General features: G+C 44.6%; 1 protein-coding gene across 1 annotated transcript in view; it reads right to left on the reverse strand.

Annotated features, from left to right (window-relative positions):
- Nucleotides 1-807: 807 nt before the first annotated feature.
- The window catches only part of LOC146782704 (extracellular calcium-sensing receptor-like), a 78367-nt gene continuing 63569 nt past the window's right edge, over nucleotides 808-15605 (reverse strand). The window contains exons 5-6 of the mRNA XM_085637193.1: nucleotides 1836-1959; nucleotides 808-1721 (exon numbers count right to left, since the gene is read on the reverse strand). Coding sequence (XP_085493319.1) covers nucleotides 808-1721; nucleotides 1836-1959 — 1038 coding nt within the window. The remainder of the gene's footprint in view (nucleotides 1722-1835; nucleotides 1960-15605) is intronic.

Consider the following 15605-nt stretch of genomic DNA (forward strand, 5'->3'; position numbering starts at 1 on the left):
AGAAGAAGCAGCAATGCACCGTATCTGATACGGCACATTCCTGCCCTTTTTTCTTGTAGGGCAGCGCAGCAAGAAGGCTTGTAGTGCTGTCCTAAAGCAAAAGTTAGTAAATTAGGTCCTGAGAGTTCTAGGAGCTTAGTGTCTGGCATGTGAACTGACGTCATTGCAACAGAGGCATCAATTGCTTTTTGGCTAAATTTTCCTCAAGGTACAGTCCCCGGTTTACTCAGAATTTAGCTTTCCTCACATTAGAGACCCTTACTGTGGTTGTCACTTAGGAAGAGAATCATTTTAAAGCTCTGGTCATTGTTCACTACCTTATTCATTTCACTCTCCCCACTTTTATTGCAGAAAGGTTATGCATCTATACCCTGACACATTATTTATGTTCTACTTCTTACGGCAAATTACTGTACTTCCTACAGTGTTAAGGGAGTGGTACAGCTTTTCCTTGACCTTCCTTCTTTGAATTATTTATTTCTGAAGGAAATTGAAGACATTTCATTTCTAAATTTTCCGCTTTTTTGTCTGGCTCTGTTGGTTTAGGATTTCAACTTACAAATAGAATATGACATAACATAGCATAGCATAAATAGATTGCCTGCTGTTGCGTATGCACCTTGCTCATTCTCAAGGAACACCACTGTATCTATAGTATTGATGGCAAACTGAATCTCCATAAACCCATGTTCCCAGCTGGTAAAACTGTCTTGTAAATACAACGAATAAGCAGTAAGCTGGCAGGACGCATGTAGACCTTTGTAGAATGGATGCATCACACTACATTTATACTGACATCCAGTTTGCCTAAATCCTTCGGGCTTTTTCTCTGCCCAACAGATGATGCTTTGTGTTAGTCTCTGGTCGCAGAAGAATGATGTAACACTTAGTGAAAAATATGCAAAAAACCATAGACCAACTGGAAGTCAAGATGGCAAATGTCTCCATGGCTGCCATGTACCTGCCACGAGTGCTCAGATAAGCTGGAATAAATGAAAGCCAGACACTGAGAAAGGCGAGCATGCTGAAGGTTATAAATTTAGCCTCATTGAAGCTGTCAGGTAGTTTTCTGGCTAGGAAAGCTACAATGAAACTGATGGCGGCCAGAATTCCAAGATATCCCAGCATGCACCAGAAAGCAACAGGTGACCCCTCATTACATTCAAGTATTATCTTTCCAGGTTGACTGTAGGTGTTATATTCTGACATAGGGGGAGCAATAAGTAGCCAGGTGACACATATTAGAGTTGGAATGAGCGTTCCGATGCAGATAACCATGTAAGATAATTTGGGTCCAGCCCATGCCCTTAAGTCACTGTTGGGTTTGGTGGCATTGAAGGCAATAACCACTGTAATCGTCTTGGCCAAGACACAGGAAACACATAAGGAAAAAGTAATGCCAAAAGCCACCTGTCGGAGAAGGCATTTCTCTGGGGATGGATAACCAATGAAAGCCAGTGAGCAGAGAAAGCACAATGTAAGAGACACAAGTAAGAGGTAGCTGAGAGAGCAGTTGTTGGCCCGCACAATAGGAGTATTTCTGTAGTGGATAAAGAGTCCCAGAATGACTAAAGGGATGGCGGAGGAGGATATACTCATAGTAGCTAGAGTGGCTCCAAGAGAATCTTCATAGGAGAAGAACTCAATAGTCTTTTGGATGCACCGTTCTCTTCTTTCATTGGGCCACTGATCCCAGGGGCATCTTGAGCACTCACTTGAACCTGAAAAATAAAGAATCAATCACTTTGCCAAAGAGTTACAGGTGTTTTTAATTTATTGTCTTCCTCTCTACAAATCAATTACAAGTCCCACACAACTTATGCTGGTCATCTTACCTGTTTCATTGGTAATCTCTCCTGGTGGACAGGTGATGCAGTTAAAGCAGCACAATTGCTCTCCTGGGATGGCTACTTTTCTGAACCCTGGTTGACAGCTCGGACTGCATACCGAAACAGGTATCTGAGAAGGAGATGGCAGGATATCAAGATGCAATGTGTTGTTCATATGGCGAAGAACGAAATGAAGTTAACCCATACATATTCTTGATCTGCTAATTGGCAATAAGTGTATGTTCTAACACTGATAGTATAGAGCTGAACTAACCATATGCAATGATGTTCTATTTTGCTAAGCCTGTAAAAGCAATTGGCTGAAGGAACAGAGCAATTCTACTTCTGTGTTCAGTATCCCTCCATTTGCCAAACTATGGAAAGATATGCAATATTCATGAATCTCAACTGCTTCTCCTCCAGAGGATCATCATGGAATAATGTCAAGGCCTCATCCATCTACCGAAGTCTCCTGCAATTCACTAAGAGTAAACAGAAACATGCTAGGAAGTATAGTAGATACTGACGTGCTTCTGATTGTGTCTCACACAGGACACTTTACTGACCACCAACTTGGAAGTTGGTAAATATACACAAAATAAAATAAGCTCCCTAATAATAGTCTGATTTATATATATGAATGAAAGTATAAAAGCAAGACTTACTTTTATTGAATACATGTCAGATTACCTCACATAACTCAGCATGGGTTTCTCTATCATTTGATATCTTTTTAGTATTGTTTCTGAAAAAGATTAATACAAATGTTGGTGTCTGTGTAAAATGTGTATCTATTTCTATTTTAGAAAATCAAATGTGAAATCTTGTTTGAACACAAACCTTTTGTAACAGGAGTGGCAACAAGAACACACCAAACTTCCAATTGTAAATGAAGAGTTACATCGTTTACAAGGGAAGTCTTAAAAAAACTTGCTTCAGAGCCTAATTTAGCTGTCTAAGACATGAGTTCCTGAACTGTTAATCTCCAGCTTTTGCTACACTTCATGTCACATAAACCTTTCAGCAGATTAGGAAAGCAATTAAACAAAATACAATGGTTTCATCACTTGAAGAAAAATAATTATCTCAAACTCCAAATAGAGCTTCCATAACTTGGGTGTTTTCAAAGCAAGAAATGCCTGTATACAAGCTACTTAAATATCTGGAAGTGCAATGAAGTGAGTATTTTTTCTCCTTGGAAGACGTCTCTGTGGTATATCTTCAAAGAGCTCTACAGAGGCTATGTAATGAGTCAAACTCTCTGTTTGTATATTTGGCTGATGGGAGAGCAAGTTATTGTTTTAAACCTAATTGATATTTCCGAACCTGCCCTGTGCCACAGCCTGTATGCTTGTCTTAGCTGGCTTTATATTGTTGCAAAACCTCATCTTTTATCTTGTACAACATCATTCTGCAATGTTTGACAATTTTTCCCCATGACACTACGAGCCTGATGTAGATCTCGGCTAACGGCTACTCTGTCACAACAATGAGGGGTATCTCGTCCACCGAAATATAAATCGTATAGGATATAATGGAATTTGTTTTTCCGGAAATGGGATATCCATCACCGTTGTGACAGAGTAACCTGTCCACCGAGATCTTAATCAGGCCCTAAGTTTGCTAAAATGTTTTTCCTGCCCTATTCTCTTGATTAACCTGGAAGTTGTTGTTGATGTGTCTGTGACTCTAATAGCTATCACATGAAAAGTAATTGCGAAGGAAATGCTGCAGAATAGGGTAGCCATTGACAAAGGTCAATCACATGCCTTGGGAATTCTTGAATAAAGTGTTTGTCTCTCCCCCAGGAAGCATCAAGCCAGTAGTTTTAACAGACTGTGTTTTACTAATAATGCCTCAGAAAGACACTGCCAGTAGGACACCAAACATGTTACATTAGCAATGCTTAAATGTGCTCGGATTTGTAAAAGGTTGTACAGGTTGTAATCTTTCTTGAAATGGTGACCATGTAGTCTGGCTATCCAGTTGCTCATTCTCCTTGGTGACCGAAATATAAAATAAGATGCATTGTTCAAACATAAACAAATAAAGAGCCTCAGTTCTATATTGTGCAGGCCTTGCTTGACCAAGGAATTGAACAGGTGAAGGAAGAAAACAGATCTATTCATTGAGATTGAATTATACTAATTCCTCATGATTCATGTTTGTAGACTACATACTACCATATTTTCCTAATTAATAATTAACATATATTTCACAGGTATAAAAAGGATTTAAGCATTCTTATGTGCCTGGTTGAAGAGTGAACAGTCAACAAACTTCCATGAGCGGACTTTGAGTTGGCAGCAAGCCACTGATTTAAAGGATTTGTACATGTGACATGACAGTCAAGGGACCCGATAAGAACTCACCGATGAACTATGAAAGGGATGAACAACAAGTTAACATTTACTATCCTTGCTAGAGATGGTGTTTGAATGTACTAATCTATTTCTGCAAGCACCAAATGCCCCTATAATGAACATTTTGTCCTGGCTGGATGTTTTCACACTATATCACAACATAAAGTGAACAATTGTGGGGGTTGCAAATTTTGTCCAAAAACCTGTTGCCAAATCACATTTATTCAGTGTCCCACTTGTCTCTAGAGGATTTTCTGGCTGTCATTAAAATATGCATGTTTTCATTTTAAAGTCCCAGGTAAACATAGGCCAGTTCATCCAAGGCTGAGCGCTCAAGCTGAAAATGTGTGTGAGGGAGAGAAGTATTTTTTCTGTCTCTTATTAGTAGTTTATGTACCTCAAGTAGAAGAATGACACTTCTTGAACAGTGGTCAAGAAAACTCAATTAAGGATGGTCCATGGCTGGAATAATTCAGAAGAGAGAGCAGCAAATGCTTTCCATGATATTGGTTGGTGCCTTGGACATCTGATGACCTCAGAATTTTCAGAGAAATTTCTGCCAACCTGTGTATCTCGGGCCATTTTTCCAAGAAGCATATTTTCTATATTTGATGTTCAGACAGGTCAGTCGCAGGGTGACCCAAGGAGGCAAAATTGAATTTGACACATCTGGTTCAATTCCTACTTTCTTTAGTATGGCTTCTTCTGCTTTTATGTCACAATGAAATGCACCAGGAGGAAAATGCCACGGTGAGCCACCCACTCCCATACCCCCAACATTACCCTTATGTAGAAGGGAGGCCAGGAAAAGCCTTCACAGCAACAACACTTCACTTTGCTCCAAAATGTTCACGCAGCCAAAAAGAATATTGAGGCTTATTTATAAGCCCCTTGCGCCATTGGTGCGTCACGTTGCATGACGCACCGACAGCGCAACCTGCTGCGTAAAATTTACAAGCACTCCTAAACCCACCCGGCATGGCTTTACTTGTGCTCGTAAATTTCGCCCCATTTCACACAACACAATGCATGTTAGGGGCATGACATGGGTGTTGCTGTGGGTGTTCCCATGCAACACCCATATACACTGATGCATTTCCAGATTTACGAGCAATCAGGGGTGGCGTAGCGAGGTGCAACAAGGAGAAATGTTTTCATTTCGTTCTTTCCTCTTTCAATGCATGCTGCCTTCTACGGCACACATTGGAAGAGGAAATGACCTCAAGTGATTGTTTTTGTGCAGGAAGATTCCTGTTTCTGCACAAAAACAATCTTCCCACAATGCAGGCATCCTTGCACCATGGTGCAAGGGTGCCTGCACCTGGGAAACAGCAGCAGTGTGTGAGCCAGCACAGGGAAATGCACATAGATACAATATGTTGCTGTAAATATGTCACATCCCTGTGCCTTGAAACTAACGCAGAGTGGCGCAGCAAAATAACTTGTGGCACTGCACTGTATTAGTTTCCCTTAAATAAGTCCCATTGATTTTTCCATAGGAGCTTTTGGAACGGTCTCGACAAACAACCCCTCAGTCACACTCAGATGAATAATTTTACTGCGTCACAAGTTCACGAGGGGCAAGAGGAATTTATTTTCATCAGGCTAAAACAAAGCATTTGTGCCACGTATATTTTGCACTGTGCTTTCCTTAGTTCCTTATTCCCGTGCAATGAGGAGACTGGTGCTCTACTAGCATTTCATGACCACCAAAATCAGAGAAATAACAGTTATGTAACTGTGCACACTGTACAAATGTATCTACGTTAATTAATGTTCTAATCTATCAGTGATTACTATATTGGCAATTCAATAAATATGATCATCCACATTGTGAATTCAATTTTTGCAAAAATGGGATGAGCAGCATTGCTGACTCCTAATAGTGATAATGGCCGATTGCCCACGTGCGATGTAATGCTCTTAGATTCTTCACAAAGGCCCTCATTATGAGTACTTTGAAAATCAGTGAGGAGACACTTGGGCACTAAAATATCCAAGTCTGGCTGTTACCCCTCCACCCACCAAATTCCCAGCAGTTACAACTGTTCTCCCTGGAAAGTGGAACAACCGTACTGATGGTTCCTTTCCATGCAATTTATCCTGATTCAGACGTAAAGAACTTGACATTTCTGCCAGCTCACAGTAGGTAGAAATCAGTCTTAATGATCAGCATGCGGGGTGTTGGGCCTAGGGCACGGTACATTGGAGTTTAGATCAGGGCAGGCTTGAGCCTATCCAGAGGGAGAACTGTCTGCTCCCACTAGACTGCAGCAGGGACATCACCACAGTCACTGTCTCTTCACTATGTACACCAAGGCCCTTTTTCTCTGGACTTGGAATTATGTGGTCTGTAGTTTGGAGAAACAATAATTCTGGGCCTGTATACACTCGGTGTTGGGACCGAAATGAGCCCTTAATGATGTACAGTTGTGTTGCTCTGCCCTGAGTGCTCAATTGCATGTATCTGGTATCCTGTTTTTTTGGGTCCTAGCCACACGCTAATCTATTGTGTGTCCAGAGACCTAGGCTTGTCCCTTCCAAAGAGTTAAGTCCAGGACCTGTCCTGTGATCTGGAAGGACACACCTAGCGCAGTGTCCTTATGCGAACAGTGGACTACTGTCTTTATAGTGGACTTTGCATATAGAGCAGTTGTGACAGTTAATTGTCCTTTGTGAATCCACAGTTGTGGTCAGTCTTATTTACCTGTTTCACCGGAGTTGATGCCTGCTAGCTCACCTGTTTAAAGTTCTGTTTCTAGGTGCTACCCAGATCTTTCTGTTACCATCCAAAGCATATGTTGTGCTTGCTTGTGTGTGCAGCCTATATGGTACATGCATAGTGTGTGTGTGTGTGAACCAGCATAATGGAGGGCTGTTGGATCCATTTTGAATGAGTTTGGCCAGGCCTTTTCCACAAGATGGGGATAGGATGTTTTGCCAGACAGTAGAAATGTTTTGCAGACATTCCTGAAGCTGGATGGAGGACACTAAAGTGATGGGAGAGGAAACAAGGCTCCTTTCAATCTGACTTTTTTCAGGGGAGCTGCTGATTGGTCTTACTACCATTTGGTAGAAGGTAGGGGTAACATTTGGGACTAGAGCCTTTATTCTTCAAGGTGCAAAGGACACCATAGGTGAGGTTAGCATGTTATCTTTTCCTGATCACTCTTCAATGTGCTTGATGACAGGTGGAGAAAGCTTACAGCTCTCTATTTCTCTTTTGTGGGTGCTCCAGACTGGAGACTACCCTGTTTTGGGGAACATGGCTCCACACAAGGGCTGTATCTAGAAAGCAGCATGAAGAGGACACTTAAAAGAAGAACCATCCTAAACCGGTTGTAAAAGTACAGACAGTGGATCTGCATCTCCTGCTTGGTAAGACTATATATTTTGGAAGCCACATACCAAATTGTTGTTTATGCTCCAAGTTATCTTTGACCAAGGAAGGTACTCAGCCTATTGTACCACTGGAGCTAGTGTCTGCATAACACCCAGCTTTGGGAGGGTAAGGAAACATCACCTGAAGTCCACCCCTTGCTGCAAGACCTGATCACCAGTCCTGGTTGTCTAGAAGACAAACTTCCAGCTGAGAGTGGGAGGAACCCTGCCAGCGTTGCTGGAGGAATTACTATCAAAGAGGAGCTAGGTGCATAGTGACTCCTGTTCGGTGGGCCACCAGGAACAGAGGACTATGCTACTCCTTAGAGCAATCTGTTCACTTCGGTATCAGCAGACTCTCCTGTGATTCTTGGTCAGAACTGCAAATACATGGTATGGGCTAGCTGCAGTGCCTAAAGTTGGTGGTGATGTGACGTGAGCCACTGTGCCAAGTGATTGCATGTGGCATGACCAGTGATTCTGCGAGAAGAAGCACCCAACCACTTTATGACTGACACCCCACTCACTCTGTAATGCTAACTGTTACCTCACTTGCTGACCCGTTGCTGCAACCTTCCAGACTGCAAAGCTGGGCAATGCTGCATCATGCACAACTGTTACCTTGGAGACCCAGTGCCCTCTGGAGGAGTCTTTGATCAATTGAGCAGCCATGAATGCAACCATGAGGATGACCCAACAAGAGCAACCTGCTTGCTGTCAACCACAGAAGCATGGGAGCGGCAAAGCCAGCAGTTCAGCTGCCAAGATTCTGCCCATTCTGTAGGCCTAGCCTCTGTTTCTGGGTGAAGGACTGTTCAAAGACAGAAGCATTGCTATCAAGCGTGCAGCAGTAACATTACACCTGCACTTCTTGCTAGTTTAGGCCTAAGGGGGAATTGACCCACCTAAGTCACAAGAGGGCCACATCAGGGAGAAGCACCAATGTACTCTTTAATAAATGCTGAATATATCTGTATGTAGTATTTAGTCCTAGTTAATCATGAACTAGGGATGTACACAATTCAAATAATTTGATTTTGCATAAAAACGCCTAGTTACTGGAACTGCAAATCTGTCATTTCTTGCTATAATTTACACAAAATGCGTCCTCACATCATATTTTGATGCAAGGATGTATTTAAACAGGACCAGGAACAACAAATGCTCACCTTATGCTGCTCCTGTGCATTTCACCTAAATATTTAGCACAAATAGAGCCATTCGCTGTCAATTTTTACTGCAAACATTCTGTAATCATGCAAAGTGGTGTCAGGGCATCATTTTGGGAATATCATGTAACAAGCATAATGCAAATTTTGAAATTACGTGAAATGTGCTGACATGACTTCAATTTGCCTGTAATAAACATACTTTCTTTCTGAAAGTCAAGTACTGGGTTGGACAATCCTTTCTAATATAGATGTGAATGTCTGAGTGCTGAGCTTCATATTTGCGTGCCAAGCACGAGCATCTCCAAACTATGTATGTGAGAAGTATGTGACTCTTTACCATCGCTATCACTCGGAGTCAAGTGTAGACACAGTTGTACTTGGCACACTTTGCAGTTCCACATTAGAATAGAACTATATTGGTTTATATTTTATGAATTTACATTGATTTATTTTCAATCAGAAATCTTTTGGCTATAGTAACGCGAAGTATGTTTTTTAATGTTCATGAACACTGATGTCTATTTCTAAAGGAATTTGATGTATAGGTAGTTAATCGAAAAAGGCTACACGCCGAAAGGGGTCGTCCTTGATCTCAGTGCACAATAAAATATTTGTGCAGTCTCCTGGTGTGCCGCTCCTTGTCTTCTGCATTTGGAGAATTGTTGAGGAATATATATATATATATAAATAAATATGTATATATATATATATATATATTCCTCGACAATTCTCCAAATATATATCAAAAATCCAGGTTGCCGTATGCGAGATGCCACACAAGTAGAAGTATCTCCTTTCATTTATTGAGGGAGCAGGAGTCAACGTGTTCATCCCTGCCACACAGATTGACATACCGGTTTCGGGCAACACGCCCTTGCTCACTGGCCATGCTCGCCGTTTACAGCTGATTGAACGTAACCTTCAATGTCCCGCCTTTGTAGGTTTACTGATAAGTTGCCTTCTGGATAAGGTAGTTTGTTATTTCCACAGTGGGTGCTGCTACACTGCGTGCATGTATTTCATTCCCCTTAGTGGGTGGCATGGAGAAACAAAACAATGTCATCATGCATTTAAAGTCCCACAATAGTGGAACTGCCACTTCCACATGGCCCCAGTGGTCCGGAGCCGTGGTCCGCTGTTATAGCGGCAGAGCGTCCTAGAGGCAAGGCACACCGCTTACAAATTCCAAAAATCCAGGTTGCCCTATGAGAGACGCCACACAAGTAGAAGAATCTCCTTTCATTTATTGAGGGAACAGGTGTCAACGTGTTCATTCCCCCAACACAGATTGCCATACCGGTTTCGGGCAACACGCCCTTGCTCACTGGCCATGCGCGCCGTTTACAGCTGATTGAACTTAACCTTCAATGCCCCGCCTTTGTAGGTTTACTGGTAAGTTGCCTTCTGGGTAAGGTAGTTTGTTATTTCCACAGTGGGCGCTGCTACACTGCGTGCATGTATTTCATTCCCCTTAGTGGGTGGCATGGAGGAACAAAACAACGTCATCATGCATTTAAAGTCCCGTAATAGTGGAACTGCCACTTCCACATGGCCCCAGGGATCCGGAGCCGTGGTCCGCTGTTATCACGGCAGAGCGTCTCAGCAGCAAGGCACGCTGCTTACAAATTCCACAAATCCAGGTTGCCCTTTGCGAGATGCCACACAAGTAGAAGTATCTCCTTTCATTTATTGAGGGAGCAGGAGTCAATGTGTTCTTTCCCCCAACACACATTGCCATACCGGTTTCGGGCAACACGCCCTTGCTCACTGGCCATGCGTGCCGTTTACAGCTGATTGAACTTAACCTTCAATGTCCCACCTTTGTAGGTTTACTGGTAAGTTGACTTCTGGGTAAGATAGTTCGTTATTTCCACAGTGGGTGCTGCTACACTGCGTGCATGTATTTTATTCCCTTAGTGGGTTGCATGGAGGAACAAAACAACACCGTCATGCATTTAAAGTCCCGCAATAGTGGAACTGCCACTTCCACATGGCACCAGGGATCCGGAGCCGTGGTCCGCTGTTATCACAGCAGAGCTTTTCAGCAGCAAGGCACGTCGCTTACAAATTCCAAAACTCCAGGTTGCCATATGCGAGACCTCACACAAGTAGAAGTATCTCCTTTCATTTATTGAGGGAGCAGGAGTCAACATATTCATCCCTGCAACACAGATTGACATACCGGTTTCGGGCAACACACCCTTGCTCACTGGCCATGCTCGCCGTTTACAGCTGATTGAACGTAACCTTCATTGTCCCGTCTTTGTAGGTTTACTGATAAGTTGCCTTCTGGGTAAGGTAGTTTGTTATTTCCACAGTGGGTGCTGCTACACTGCGTGCATGTATTTCATTCCCCTTAGTGGGTGGCATGGAGGAACAAAACAACGTCATCATGCATTTAAAGTCCCACAATAGTGGAACTGCCACTTCCACATGGCCCCAGTGGTCCGGAGCCGTGGTCCGCTGTTATCGCGGCAGAGCGTCCTAGAGGCAAGGCACACCGCTTACAAATTCCAAAAATCCAGGTTGCCCTATGAGAGACGCCACACAAGTAGAAGAATCTCCTTTCATTTATTGAGGGAACAGGAGTCAACGTGTTCATTCCCCCAACACAGATTGCCATACCGGTTTCTGGAAACACGCCCTTGCTCACTGGCCATGCGCGCCGTTTACAGCTGATTGAACTTAACCTTCAATGTCCCGCCTTTGTAGGTTTACTGGTAAGTTGCCTTCTGGGTAAGGTAGTTCGTTATTTCCACAGTGGGCGCTGCTACACTGCGTGCATGTATTTCAATCCCCTTAGTGGGTGGCATGGAGGAACAAAACAACGTCATCATGCATTTAAAGTCCCGCAATAGTGGAACTGCCCCTTACACATGGCCCCAGGGATCCGGAGCCGTGGTCCGCTGTTATCACGGCAGAGAGTCTCAGCAGCAAGGCACGCTGCTTACAAATTCCAAAAATCCAGGTTGCCCTTTGCGAGATGCCACACAAGTAGAAGTATCTCCTTTCATTTATTGAGGGAGCAGGAGTCAATGTGTTCTTTCCCCCAACACACATTGCCATACCGGTTTCGGGCAACACGCCCTTGCTCACTGGCCATGCGCGCCGTTTACAGCTGATTGAACTTAACCTTCAATGTCCCGCCTTTGTAGGTTTACTAGTAAGTTGCCTTCTGGGTAAGATAGTTCGTTATTTCCACAGTGGGTGCTGCTACACTGCGTGCATGTATTTTATTCCCTTAGTGGGTTGCATGGAGGAACAAAACAACGCCGTCATGCATTTAAAGTTGCGCAATAGTGGATCTGCCACTTCCACATGGCCCCAGTGATCCGGAGCTGTGGTCCGCTGTTATCGCGGCAGAGCTTTCCAGCGGCAAGGCACATCGCTTACAAATTCCAATACTCCAGGTTGCCCTATGTGAGACGCCACACAAGTAGAAGTATCTCCTTTCATTTATTGAGGGAGCAGGAGTCAACGTGTTCATCCCGCAACACAGATTGCCATACAGGTTTCGGGCAACACGCCCTTGCTCACTGGCCATGCTCGCCATTTACAGCTGATTGAACTTAACCTTCAATGTCCCGCCTTTGTAGGTTTACTGGTAAGTTGCCTTCTGGGTGAGGTAGTTTGTTATTTCCACAGTGGGTGCTGCTACACTGCGTGCATGTATTTCATTCCCCTTAGTGGGTTGCATGGAGGAACAAAACAATGCCATCATGCATTTAAAGTCCCGCAATAGTGGAATTGCCCCTTCCAAATGGCCTCAGGGATCCGGAGCCGTGGTCCGCTGTAATCGCGGCAGAGCGTCTCAGCGGCAAGGCACGCCGCTTACAAATTACAAAAATCCAGGTTGCCCTATGCGAGACGCCACACAAGTAGAAGTATCTCCTTTCATTTATTGAGGGAACAGGAGTCAACATGTTCATTCCCCCAACACAGATTGCCATACCGGTTTCGGGCAACACGCCCTTGCTCACTGGCCATTCGCGCCGTTTACAGGTGATTGAACTTAACCGTCAATGTCCCGCCTTTGTAGGTTTACTGGTAAGTTGCCTTCTGGGTGAGGTAGTTTGTTATTTCCACAGTGGGTGCTGCTTCACTGCGTGCATGTATTTCATTCCCCTTAGTGGGTAGCATGGAGGAACAAAACAATGTCATGATGCATTTAAAGTCCCGCAATAGTGGAACTGCCACTTCCACATGGACCAAGTGGTCCGGAGCCGTGGTCCGCTGTTATCGCGGCAGAGCGTCCTAGAGGCAAGGCACACCGCTTACAAATTCCAAAAATCCAGGTTGCCCTATGAGAGACGCCACACAAGTAGAAGAATCTCCTTTCATTTATTGAGGGAACAGGAGTCAACGTGTTCATTCCCCCAACACAGATTGCCATACCGGTTTCGGGCAACACGCCCTTGCTCACTGGCCATGCGCGCCATTTACAGCTGATTGAACTTAACCTTCAATGTCCCGCCTTTGTAGGTTTACTGGTAAGTTGCCTTCTGGGTAAGGTAGTTCGTTATTTCCACAGTGGGCGCTGCTACACTGCGTGCATGTATTTCATTCCCCTTAGTGGGTGGCATGGAGGAACAAAACAACGTCATCATGCATTTAAAGTCCCGCAATAGTGGAACTGCCACTTCCACATGGCCCCAGGGATCCGGAGCCGTGGTCCGCTGTTATCACGGCAGAGCGTCTCAGCAGCAAGGCACGCTGCTTACAAATTCCAAAAATCCAGGTTGCCCTTTGCGAGATGCCACACAAGTAGAAGTATCTCCTTTCATTTATTGAGGGAGCAGGAGTCAATGTGTTCTTTCCCCCAACACACATTGCCATACCGGTTTCGGGCAACATGCCCTTGCTCACTGGCCATGCGTGCCGTTTACAGCTGATTGAACTTAACCTTCAATGTCCCACCTTTGTAGGTTTACTGGTAAGTTGCCTTCTGGGTAAGATAGTTCGTTATTTCCACAGTGGGTGCTGCTACACTGCGTGCATGTATTTTATTCCCTTAGTGGGTTGCATGGAGGAACAAAACAACACCGTCATGCATTTAAAGTCCCGCAATAGTGGAACTGCCACTTCCACATGGCACCAGGGATCCGGAGCCGTGGTCCGCTGTTATCACAGCAGAGCTTTTCAGCAGCAAGGCACGTCGCTTACAAATTCCAAAACTCCAGGTTGCCCTATGCGAGACCTCACACAAGTAGAAGTATCTCCTTTCATTTATTGAAGGAGCAGGAGTCAACGTGTTCATCCCTGCAACACAGATTGACATACCGGTTTCGGGCAACACGCCCTTGCTCACTGGCCATGCTCGCCGTTTACAGCTGATTGAACGTAACCTTCAATGTCCCGCCTTTGTAGGTTTACTGATAAGTTGCCTTCTGGGTAAGGTAGTTTGTTATTTCCACAGTGGGTGCTGCTACACTGCGTGCATGTATTTCATTCCCCTTAGTGGGTGGCATGGAAGAACAAAACAACGTCATCATGCATTTAAAGTCCCACAATAGTGGAACTGCCACTTCCACATGGCCCCAGTGGTCCGGAGCCGTGGTCCGCTGTTATCGCGGCTGAGCATCCTAGAGGCAAGGCACACCGCTTACAAATTCCAAAAATCCAGGTTGCCCTATGAGAGACGCCACACAAGTAGAAGAATCTCCTTTCATTTATTGAGGGAGCAGGAGTCAATGTGTTCTTTCCCCCAACACACATTGCCATACCGGTTTCGGGCAACACGCCCTTGCTCACTGGCCATGCGCGTCGTTTACAGCTGATTGAACTTATTCTTCAATGTCCCACCTTTGTATGTTTACTAGTAAGTTGCCTTCTGGGTAAGATAGTTCGTTATTTCCACAGTGGGTACTGCTACACTGCGTGCATGTATTTTATTCCCTTAGTGGGTTGCATGGAGGAACAAAACAACGCCGTCATGCATTTAAAGTTACGCAATAGTGGATCTGCCACTTCCACATGGTCCCAGTGATCCGGAGCTGTGGTCCGCTGTTATCGCGGCAGAGCTTTCCAGCGGCAAGGCACGTCGCTTACAAATTCCAATACTCCAGGTTGCCCTATGTGAGACGCCACACAAGTAGAAGTATCTCCTTTCATTTATTGAGGGAGCAGGAGTCAACGTGTTCATCCCGCAACACAGATTGCCATACCGGTTTCGGGCAACACGCCCTTGCTCACTGGCCATGCTCGCCGTTTACAGCTGATTGAACTTAACCTTCAATGTCCCGCCTTTGTAGGTTTACTGGTAAGTTGCCTTCTGGGTGAGGTAGTTTGTTATTTCCACAGTGGGTGCTGCTACACTGCGTGCATGTATTTCATTCCCCTTAGAGGGTTGCATGGAGGAACAAAACAATGCCATCATGCATTTAAAGTCCCGCAATAGTGGAATTGCCCCTTCCAAATGGCCTCAGGGATCCGGAGCCGTGGTCCGCTGTTATCGCGGCAGAGCGTCTCAGCGGCAAGGCACGCCGCTTACAAATTACAAAAATCCAGGTTGCCCTATGCGAGACGCCACACAAGTAGAAGTATCTCCTTTCATTTATTGAGGGAACAGGAGTCAACATGTTCATTCCCCCAACACTGATTGCCATACCGGTTTCGGGCAACACGCCCTTGCTCACTGGCCATTCGCGCCGTTTACAGGTGATTGAACTTAACCGTCAATGTCCCGCCTTTGTAGGTTTACTGGTAAGTTGCCTTCTGGGTGAGGTAGTTTGTTATTTCCACAGTGGGTGCTGCTTCACTGCGTGCATGTATTTCATTCCCCTTAGTGGGTAGCATGGAGGAACAAAACAACGTCATGATGCATTTAAAGTCCCGCAATAGTGGAACTGCCACTTCCACAT

Source organism: Triturus cristatus, chromosome 12 (assembly GCF_964204655.1).
Source record: "Triturus cristatus chromosome 12, aTriCri1.1, whole genome shotgun sequence".
NCBI lineage: Eukaryota > Metazoa > Chordata > Amphibia > Caudata > Salamandridae > Triturus > Triturus cristatus.